The following is an 11923-nucleotide window of genomic DNA, read 5'->3' on the forward strand; positions in this document are numbered from 1 at the left end:
CACTTCACAGCATTTCCTTCTCCTTTTCACTACTTTATACATATTTTTCACTACTTTATACATATTTTTCACTACTTTATACATAAAAAATTCTTTATAAAATGAAAAATAATATTATTTTATAAAATAAAAAGAATAAAGTTCATTTCATATTTATGAAATAGTGAGCAATGACCAAATTCATCACGAGAATAAGACTTATTCACTTATAATGGTTTTTGTTATTGTTTACTCAAATAACAAAAAATGTAATATTTACTCGATTGAATATAATGAATTTGATAATGTTATTTACCAGTTTTAAGTACTCAAGAAGAGATCCAATTTGAACACCAATGAATTTTGATGTCATATTAAATACAAAATATATCTGAATTTAGATTGGATTTAAATTTTTACTTAACTATACCCGACTCATTAACATCTTTAAATTCAATCCAAATTTTAATTAACAAGATTTGGTTACCTATGCTTTTTAGTTAAATTGATTTTTCAAAAACCAAACTAGTTAAATGAGATTGTCTCCTTACTTCGGACCGACTCAATACATGTTGACCCCATTTCAAATCAGGTTTAGTCATATGATTAAAGTTAGAAAAATGAAATGAAATTAGAATCATGTTATGGATGATTGTGCAAAAATTTCTCGTTGTATTTCTGTACTTCTAAATAGCATCAATCAATGGTTCATTTTATTTTATATTCCATTCTTTTTCAGATTTAAACATAATAACTTTATACCTAATACTTTTTTTTAATTTTCTTCTAATGTCTCACTTTCTTTAAAATGATTTTTTTTTTCATTTTACCAAATTAAATACAAGATTAAGCATAATATGAGTATTTTTCAGCATGTTATAAGCCTCAAATACAGTGTGAGGCGTGTATCACACTGGAAACTAATTATATGAATAAAACAAATTAAGGAAAATGAGAAGCTTACGTTGATAACGAAAGCAACGATTTAAAATACGAAATGAAGAATTGAAGATGACAACGATGAAAATGTCAAAATAGTTCATACTTGAAGATATTTATTCACTAAAATACCGGGTATATTATATAGAAGATATGGTCATAAATAATACATGACTCTTTCATTATGAATAAATAAATGATTGGCTTATTCGATAAATTAATACTTCATGTATGCTCTCAATTATTCACTACTGTCAACCACTCCTTCAGTACATTATTATGTATATTTCCTAAAAAAAATCCCATAATTTAATAAAAATATATCTAATTGTATGTTTTTTAAATTTCTCTTCCTGAATATTAAATTATAATTATTAAAAAATAATTAAAATATTAATAAATATATTCTTTTAAATCTCTTGAATTACATAGAAAAAATTGAACGAACAAGTGGAGAGGGAGTACACGTCACTCTCTCTCTCATTTAATTTTATACATTTTAACTGTTTAACACGCATTTCAATACTCTTCTAAAATATACTTTTGTAACTTATTTTTAAGATATTTTTTTTGAATAAAAGTTTAACATCCAAATTTATTCATAAAAAAAATTTAAAAAATAAATTACATAAATTTTACTGTAGAGAACATTAAAGTGTGTGTCGCGTCTCGTTCCCAACGTTATCCAGGAGAACGGAGGGAGTATTAATAAGTAAAATTGTTATACCCGTCATCAATATTTAAATATCGGGCGAAGGGAAAAAAATCCAGAAAGTGACAGCTAGATTTAAAGCATACGATAGGCTGCACTGGGCTGAAGATGCTAAAGTAGTGGGCTCTCAACATCAGTCCACGTCTCCAGTCGCACCAATTAATCTTTCTTCTCATCTTCGACGACTGTGGGCTCCACCTGTTGTTTGTTGGGCCAGTTTCGCCTGCCTACGTCTTAATAATAACGTATAGTACATCCTAATAATTTTATTTTTGAGTTGGCAGAATATTATGTGTTTGCCTTCAAATAATTATATTATTATGATGATAAATAAATAGAAATAATTGAGCAACTAACTCTAGAAAAACCCAGTATTTAGCTTGAACCAATTATAACTATGAAATAATGTGCCCTAATAATTAGTTGCTCCAATTTAACATGTGGGATGTTTGAGAAATGAGCATGTATCGTAATATCACTAGTAAATATTATATATATAAAAATATATTGTTTTCTAATAATAATTATTCCAAAATATATTCTAAAATTTGACAAATTTTTGTATTAAATTTATTAAATTTTGATTATTAATAAAACATAACGGAGCTTTAAAAGAATGGAATCAACATAACATGTTTTTATGTAAGTTTATTATTTTTAAATTGTATACAAAACTTTTTTTTGTTGGATTTTACATATTATGATTTTGTATTATCGAGTTTATTTAATTAAATATATTTGATTTGATATGTGAATGTTTTTAATTAAGCGCACTTCAGATATACTTATTTATTGTATATAACTTGCTACCCCGTAACACAAATCGCAGAAATGGATTAATAAATAATTAACGAAAAGTTAACCAAGCTATTACTCCCTCTATCTTATTATGTGTCATGTTTTGATTATCAAAGAGTCAAAATAATTTATTAGACTTTGACGACAAATCATACATATTATCCGACCTAAAAAAATTTAAAACATTATTTTATTTAAAAATATATCTAATCGTTTTCAAAATCCATTTTTCAAACTTTTAAAATAATCAATAATTTTTTTGAATTAATGATCAAAGTTTAATCTGATCATCAAATAATATAATATGAGATGGACCGCAAATTAAATATCGATTACGGTCACTCCAGGACAAAAAAGTTAAATATACTACTACCTCCGTCCCTTCTATTTCTTTACATTTTCCTTTTGGGGTGTCCCATCCAATTCTTTACATTTCAAAACTTATCAAATATGGTCTTATCAAATATGATCAATGAGTCCCATCACTTCTCCATTTTTCTTCCCTTTTCACACTACTTTTACTCCACTATCTCCCTTTTATACATTAAAAATCAATGGGTCCCACCACTTCACCCACTTTTCTTTCTCTTTTCAACTATTTTATTCATATTTTTTAACCTTCATTTTTCTTTCTCTTTTCAACTATTTTATTCATATTTCTTAACGTTCATGCCCAATCCATCCGATAAGAAATGGGAGAGACGGAGGGAGTTGCCAATAGGTGATCTAACAAAGAACCAATCAAACAGCGAGTCAGCTACCATAAACAATTTCCAACTATTACAAAAGTAGCATGCGTACTCCAAGCCAAACGATAAAGCTCTTGGGCAAGTTTTTATTTAATTATCCACTTAATCCCTTCACTAATCAAATCTTTGTCTATTTGGTCATTTGGTTACTCATGCAGTCAATGATAACATATATACCACACGGTTTCTATATACTACTCATTCTATCTCATTTATGTTTGACTTTTTAACACGTATATTGAGGTGTAAAAAAATAATATTTACACTCAATAAAAAATTTCAATTCTTGTCTCAAATAAAAGTTTAGATTCTAAACTTTTATTTGATATAAATTTTATAAAAAATAATTATGTTTAGCTGTGATTTTTTAACATCTTAAAATACGTGTAAAAAGTCAAAAACAATTAAAATGGGACGGAGGGAGCACTATCAGGATTTTTTAATGAAATTCTTTGTATTTATATATCCTATTTAATATTAATTTTATTGTATACGTATCTCTATATCTATTTAAACTTTATTAATATTTTATTAAATAAAAATTATAGTCCCCTCGAAGATTCTGAAAAACATGATAACCCCTTCTTTTCTTAGCAGCTGTAGGGTTTTCAACAGTTTTCCTGTGAAAATCTTCAGATCAATTATTTTCCTTTTTTGATTTTGTCGTTTCAATAATATTCTTCCAAGGTGTAAGGAATTTTGTTTTCCGCCAATTAAATTTTTCTGTGTATTTTCTTGTATATTTGGTATGATTTAATATTACGATAAAGCTGAATTTTTCAAGTTTTAAATTTATACGAGATTCTAGTTAAGTTCGATTGCTCAAACCAAGGTAAAACCAGTACACCCCATTTAAGTTTAATTTGAATGGATAAAAAATAAAATAAAGCAAAGAAGGGCTCATGCACATATATCAACTTCAACAAATTGCTTAATTATTTTTTCACAAATAATTAGTGACATGATTTATTTTTTGCTTGTTTAACTTGATTATTTTGTAGTTATTGTATATTTTTTTATTATTAAGTTAATTTCGCTCAAGAAAACCATCCAATATATATAATCGAATAAATTTTTAAAAGTAATAGTAAAAGTACTCAACAATATATATTAACCATAACAGATTTTAATAACAATTACTTGTGATGGATTTTTATTATTCACATTTTATTAATAATAATGACCTTTTATATATAAATTTTTTTACGAATCAAAATCATATATATTGTTAAATTGTTAGCGTATAAAATGAAAGTCAGTACTAGTATATGTTTGGAAAAGTAGTTGTGGAGGATAGGATGACTGAATCCACTGAAATTAGATGATAATTTTATATGGTGTTCGTTGAGGTTTGGAATACAACATCTGACCAGTTAATGGGGTATTGGCGCGTTGTTTCCTATATTGACTCCATAATCATGACCAAAATGTTTCTATTCGGTATCTCGCAAAGCGACAACAAGCATACACCAACTTCCCTAGGCCCTTTGAATATTACTCATGTTGTTCATTTAATCGTAATATACGAGATCGAATTCGAATTATCAAGTAAAATCAAACTGCATGTATTAGATTTCGGGTAATGACTAATGATTAGGGTTATATATCAAATTGGCCACCCATTACGTCAAAATGTCTCACTTTACCCACTCATCTCATCGGGGACTCGTTTAAGCCACTATAAACCAAATATATATCATTTTACTCACATCCCTATTTATACCTATTTACTTAATCATTTATAAAAAATCAACCGTTTGTTTTTTTACTACAAAACCACCTTGAGTACCTTCATAATTGTCTCTATTATTTATCAAAATAATTTAGAAATTTCTAAGGCAACATACTTAGGGTGATCACATAAATATATATATATTTATTTCAAAATATTTTTTTTAATAAATAGCTATGTTGCTTTATTAATTTCAAAATTATTTTGATAAATACTAGAGACAATTATGAAAGTACTCGAGGTGGTTTTGCAGCAAAAAACAAATGGTTAATTTTTTATAAATGATTAAATAAAAAAGTATGAATAGTATTGTGGGTAAAATGATATATATTTTGTTTACAGGGGCTCAAACGAGTCCCCGATGAGATGAGTGGGTAAAGTGAGACATTTTGACGTAATGGGTGGCCAGTTTGATATAAAACTCCTAATGATTATATACGAACAAATTTTGAGGAGTAATTAATCTTGAATTTTATTATTATCAAGTTGGAAAAGACTTAACACATTGAATCTACGATCAAATATTACGGCAACTCTTGTATGTAAATTTTTTAAGTAATAAGATTTAATAAATTATTGAAATTATAAACTTAACTTGGAAATTAGAATCTAAATTACAACTTGGGATCAAACTTTGTAATATTTTTAGTATTTTAAATAAAAATGTATTGTGAAACAATTGTGTAGATACATGGGGAGCTTATTAATAATTTTTTTTCAAGTGTCTAACTAACTACTCTATCCGTTCTTTTTTAGTTGTCACATTTGGTTTTGTGCTGGTCAAATTGACCGAAGTTTGAGTGAAATTTATTAATATTTTATCAATTAAAAAAATAAAAAAATGTCACCGGAAATATTTTTTAATCCACTTTAAGATGTAATTTTTAGTTTTTTTAAAATGATGAAAGAATGACTTATAATCTTTGATAAAAAATTAATTATTTAACAAACAAAAATAGAAATACGATAACTAAAATGGGGGGAGGGGGGGCGAGTATAATTTTTTTATTCATATGATAAACTTTTATTGATTCTCGCTCCATCGATAGTGATGTAAAATCAAAATCTTCCGACCTCCATGACGACTCTTAATAAAACGATGGATCTTTAGATTAAAGCAGTGCTTAGTAACCACAACTGCCATTCTCTCACACGCGCACACAGAGTTAAAGGCCCCAAACATACTAATCAACTTTTTCTAGCTTTTTTGTATTGTCTCTAGGACAATATATAAAGCAAAGCTATCATTGTCACTTACTTGGCTTCAAGTTTACCTTTCAATCTTCTTCTTCATTCTTCATTTTGCTTTTTGCATTCTAAAGTCCTAGACTTAGGGTGCGCTTGTTGCTCTCTTCTGTCAACTAGCCTCTTCTTATATCTTCTAATATTACTTGTCTTCATATAACCTGTCAACTCAGAGCTAGGAAGATTTTAATGGGGTTTTCAGGAGCTTGATGATTGTTTAGTTGTGCTGGTTCTTCTGACAAGTGGGTTCTGGCCAGTTTTCAATATTATTACAGGGCTCGTATTTTTCCAGCTTTGGTTTGTTGTGTTCAAGGTATTTATTTAGACACATCTTGTTGGACATATATTCTTTTGATAACTGAACAAAATTCATGTGTTGTATTTGACAAGATTCGAATTCTCGATATTCGGTAAGCAGAGCGAGAGATATATCATCTGATCAAGAGGTGATTGGTCATTAGTCTATCTTGTTGATTAGCTAAGGCCTAAGGGACATGTGTGTTTATAATTATGCATTAGTTTGGTAATTTTATTGTAGATGTATTTGTTTTGAGAATTAAATATGTTTATGTGTGTGTGAGAGTGTATATTCATATGGATCACTTCAAAGTAGCAATAATTTGTTTTGATATTTGAAACAGCTGTGAATTTTTGACTATCCAGCTGTGTCTTTTTGGTGAATATGATATATTTGGGTAAATATGAGAGATTTGCTTGTCAGAAAATAGATAAATGCTTAATTACTATGAATAAATAGTGTATAATGTATACACATACTGTACACATGTTCTTGGTACTTTTTTGTTGTTCAGACAAGTACTGTATGTTTTTAAGGCTTGTAATGGGCTTAGATTTTCTTTTTTCCCAGAAGATCTATTTTATGGCAAAAGTTTGTGATTTGAACTTGAAAGTGGCTTTTACTATTAGCTGAAAATAGCCAAGAAAGGAGAATTTAATGATAGAAGTTTTTAATCATTTTCTTCACTTGCATTTGCAGAGTTGGGATTGCTTCGTTTCGGATGGTGAGAGATGTAGCTTATGTTACTGACCAGGCGCTGCCGCCTCCTTCTACTCGTGCTGTGAAGGTAACGTTCAATCTCAAATTTCAAATTAATTTAATTTTATAGAGCGGATGGTCTAAAGCTTGAAACTTGCATACTAAAGGTTGAAAAAGGAGTGTAATTTAGCAAAAAACAAAGAGGGTACGATACGTTATACAGTAAGCAAGTATTCCAAGTTACCTTAATGGCAATACATTTGTATCATTATGATTCCCACATCTCTTGCATCTTTTAAGGCGGATGTAGCAGACACGTAAAAGAAAATCTCTTATATAAAATTGCAGGTTCATTCTCGAATGTGTACTGAGCTGATGAAATTGGTTAGTATTGGCGCAAAATTACTTCCACAAATAGAAGAAGCCCGGCCTGGAGGCTCAGCAGGAATGCAGGCACTTGTCTTGCTAAGTAATACGATCGAGAAAGCAAAGTTAATAATTGAAGACTGCTGTCACTCCAGTAAACTCTATATGGTATGTAAAGAACCGCTCACTCAGTAGTGAAATACTGATTTATAATTATGCAATCTATGCTTTTTATGTTAGCAGTACGAGTATTAAGCCACAAACATTGCATCACATTACATCTTGTTCTTCCGATCTGTAATTATTATTATTTTTTGACTGTTAATCAAGTTAAAAATGAAGGTATTTAACTGAAATTAAGAAGTTTGGTGTATGATGGCAGATTGTTGTTGACAAATTTTAGTAACTCTATCTTTGTACATAAGGGTATATCTTTTAGCTTCATCTGCCCTAATACACATCATTTTATATTCTTGGAACTCTAAGAAGGCCTGCTTGTTATGATTTTTCAGGCTATTACAGGGGATGCAATACTATCAAGATGCGAAAAAGCAAGGAATTCATATATTCAAAGCTTGAGTCAAATACAATATGTGGTCCCAGTCAAATTATCCTCAGAGGTTAGCCAAAAGACATGCCAAAAGATGTCTTTCATTTCAACTTTAAATCACCATCTTCATTGTCAGGAGTGACTTGTTTTTACTTGTAGTTGATAGGATAAGATGATTTCTATGCATGAATGCGGTCTGTTCACTTCAAAACTAGGCTAAGAAAATCATTAAGAACATGCTGAAAGGTTTAAATTTGAAAACACCTCTGAAACAGATATATTTTATAAAATACATTTAATTTAATTCTTGCCGCTTAATACTTTTCTTTACTGTAGACGTCAAAGAGAGTTACTGACTGTTTTTCCAACTGCAGATTTCACATATAATCTCCGATCTTAGTGGCGTAACATTTGTTTTGGACCCATCAGAAGAAGAGGCTGGTAAGATCCTGAAGTATTCACTCCAACAATTCTCATCTGCAACATATTCAATAGAAGAATCTACAATTCAGTCTGTTCAAAGGGCTGCTTCGAGGCTTCATATTACATCACAAAAGGCTATCATAATAGAAAAAAGATCTATTAGGAAGCTGCTTGATAATGTTGGTGATGGTGCTCCTCCAAAGAGAAGAATCTTAATATTCCTTTTAAATTATCTGAAGAAGTATCAATCCATAACAAGGGAGAACTTGGATAATGCTTCCACAGAGCATGAAAATTCCAATGTGCTTGCTAGCTCTCATGAGCAGTATATTGAGGTTGAATCACACACAACCTGTCCTCCTGCTGAAGCTCAAGTGGACATCCTAAGTAGAGCGACACCACCTGAAGAGTTTAGGTGTCCTTTATCATGTAGAATGATGTATGATCCCGTAGTCATTGATTCCGGGGAAACTTTTGAAAGGATGTTTATACAGAAGTGGTTTAGTGAAGGTCATGATACATGTCCAAAGACTAAAAGGAAGTTGTCTCATCTTTCTTTAACACCAAATGTCAGGATGAAAAGTGTAATTTCAAGGTGGTGTACTGCATATGGAGTGAGCATTCTTGACCCATTAAAGCAGTCTGAAGCAATTCACTTGCAAGATAATTCTCTAAACTCAGTTGCTAGCCTGAGCAATTCCATGTGTAATCTGAGTCTTCCAACTGACTTCAGCAGTGTATCTATGGGATATTCAGATAGCAGCTTGAATTCAGAATCGTCATTTGAAAATATGCCAGAGAGAGGCGACTCTGTATTTCTGAAAAGAAGTGGTGATTCTAAAACGACAACAAGAAATGCCAGGAATCATACCAGAGACAGAGAGCATTTACAAAAACTTGACACACTTCCTTGGGAATCTCAATGCAAGATGATTGATGACTACAAGATTCATCTCAAAAATGACAATGAAACTATCCAGTTTGCATCAGAGGAAAATTTTGTAGATCCGCTTGTGAATTTTTTAGAGAAGGCACTTGATCTTAATGACGTGAAAGCTATGAGAGCTGGATGTTTATTGATGTTAGCGTTTGTGACAAAATCCAGGTAATTAACTCTTTTCTTTCGGTACCTGTTACTTTCACATATACCTACGACTGGCATTACAAGCATGTGGTACTACTTCTACAAGATTACAACTACAATTATGTAGGACTGCATCTATTCTCATCATTTTCCCAGTACAGCATGTGACACTCGACACTTTGAAAACTTGTTGCTACCAGACGTTTTACTAAATCTTAGTAAAGGTTGCACTTTTAATTTCTCTTTTCACCATACTATATACTTCTTTCCTATGTGTTCAGCATTAAGTAGGTGGACACTGATCATTAGTCCTGTTACTGATGCCCATCAATTACAATCGAATTTCGTGTACGATATATAAAGCATTTTCTAATTTGATTTAGACATGGTTTGTTTTTCGCAGGAGTGGAGGTCAATACTTAAATGAAAGAGTGTATATTCTGTTGGCTTCAGTTTTCCATTTGGAAGTAGCGATAGAAGCGGTCTGCATAGTTGAGGTTCTGTCTCACTACCAATACTGCAGAACTAAAATTGCAGCATCTGGTGTAATTTCTTCAATCATACGGGTTCTTGAGGCTCAGAACAGAGAATTGAGTGAGGCAGCCATTAGGATCCTGTACAACTTGTCCTTTGACAATGAAATTCAAGCCTACATTGTGGCAACAGATTTTATCCGTAGACTGGTACATTATTTTGAAGACAGCTCCCTTGAAAAATATTGCATAGCTATTTTGAAGAATTTGTGCAACCACGAAGCTGTTAGGGTATCTGTGGCTGAAACTCATGGATGTATAGCTTCCATTGCTAGAATGCTCGAGACAGATAGTCGCGAAAACCAAGAGCATGCAGTCTATGTTCTTCTTTCCCTATGCTCACAACGTGATGTATACTGTCAGTTAGTCATGGATGAAGGTGTAATTCCTGCTTTGGTCAGCATATCTGTCAACGGAAATGACAAAGGAATGGCAAGTGCGATGGAACTCCTCCGCCTATTCCGAGAAAAGACAGATACGGACGATAAGCAAGACTGTCCAGAATCTGATATGAACACATTGAGCGACTCTAGTGACGATATTATAGAGCATAAGCCATCTCCAAAGTCTCGTGGTTTTTTCAAGAAGATAATGTTCAAAAATCGGTGACAGGTTCAGATCAATTTCCTTTGATGCCATTCAAGAGGCACCAAGATGTTGTCATTGTAATCATAACATGGAGTGGTAGAATACGCGAAGCAAGGCTTAATCCGTCCGATAGCTGGCGCCTCGAAAGCCTAATGATACTGATTTAGTTGTTGTGACTGTATATTTCTGGTGGTATTAACTTCTGCAGTTCTGCAGTTATTTATTGTAGCTGTGTGTGTATGCAAGGTCATATTAACTTGTACTTATTCCTTTTGTTTGGAAGTGGCCATCTCCAAACTGATATAACATAAGTGTGTAGTTTTACATCATTGTGTATTTTTGTGTAATTGTATAGCTCAGGAATATGTAGTACTGCCACTGGTCTCATAGCATCTATAAGCAATTTTATTATCAGTTTTGCTGACCTTGTATAAATGTTGTAGTCATAGGCAACAGCTTCATTTATGTATTTATGTTAGTATCAGGCAAATGTTAGAGCTCCTAATTCTTTTTAGGGTGCTACGACCTATTAAAAATCATACAGTTTTCTGGCCGTTGGATGCATATCCAGCGGTTAGGATTAAAACAAAATTTTAGTATGTCAAGCGCTTTTTTAGCGCTGGACGGGGAAATCCTGACGGGAAAATGGGTTTCGTCCAACACTTTTTTAGTGTTGGATATACTAAAATTTTGTTTTAAGGCTGCCGGATATGCATCCAACAACCAATATGATTTTTAACAGGTCCTGGCATACTTTTTATGTTATCAAGTGTGTAGGTGCTACCTTGCTAATTATAGGCAAAATAATTCACTAAATAGAAGTTTTTTTTTAAACACTTTATTTAGATATATTTATCTGTCTCTCTGATACATTTTTTGAATTTTTCTTCCAAAATTCTCTTGAATACACACCTTAATCAATCTATATCTCCTGCTTTTTGTAAGATAATATTATCAGTTTTACTCTTGAAGTTAATCCTAGCCTAAAATTATTGAAGGTATATAAAATTATGAAGTCGGAACAAAATCAAGTTTGATTACAAGCTGTGATTGTTCATTTATAAATTCATTAGTTTAAATCTAGTATCTAATAGTGAATCTAATATAATTTTAATGATATTTTTCATAATTTTTATGTAGTAATAATTATTAATTTCCAATTATAATTAGCTCAATTTAATTTTAAAATTTTACAAAACTCCGAATTTTGTAGGATCACGAGAGCAAG

General features: G+C 31.1%; 1 protein-coding gene across 2 annotated transcripts; it reads left to right on the plus strand.

Annotated features, from left to right (window-relative positions):
* The first annotated feature begins 6118 nt into the window (after positions 1-6118).
* On the plus strand, positions 6119-11119 carry LOC108196588 (U-box domain-containing protein 5). Of its 2 annotated transcripts, XM_064081367.1 has the most exons (7): positions 6119-6467; positions 6545-6600; positions 7152-7239; positions 7500-7685; positions 8030-8137; positions 8442-9595; positions 9978-11119. In XM_064081367.1, the coding sequence occupies exons 3-7, from the start codon at positions 7174-7176 to the stop codon at positions 10714-10716; spliced, it is 2253 nt and encodes a 750-aa protein (XP_063937437.1). In that variant the 5' UTR covers positions 6119-6467; positions 6545-6600; positions 7152-7173; the 3' UTR covers positions 10717-11119. The 2 variants fall into 2 exon arrangements, with proteins under 2 accessions (XP_063937437.1, XP_017219419.2); XM_017363930.2 differs by lacking the exon at positions 6545-6600.
* Positions 11120-11923: the final 804 nt, after the last annotated feature.

This window comes from Daucus carota, chromosome 7 (assembly GCF_001625215.2).
Source record: "Daucus carota subsp. sativus chromosome 7, DH1 v3.0, whole genome shotgun sequence".
NCBI classification, from domain to species: domain Eukaryota; kingdom Viridiplantae; phylum Streptophyta; class Magnoliopsida; order Apiales; family Apiaceae; genus Daucus; species Daucus carota.

Bases quoted from the DNA above. Each gene is read 5' to 3' on its own strand.
- LOC108196588 (XM_064081367.1), top strand. From the start codon at position 7,174: ATGGTGAGAGATGTAGCTTATGTTACTGACCAGGCGCTGCCGCCTCCT. The intron at 7,686-8,029 runs GTATGTAAAGAA...ATGATTTTTCAG, and splicing joins ACTCCAGTAAACTCTATATG to GCTATTACAGGGGATGCAAT. The intron at 8,138-8,441 runs GTTAGCCAAAAG...TTCCAACTGCAG, and splicing joins CAGTCAAATTATCCTCAGAG to ATTTCACATATAATCTCCGA.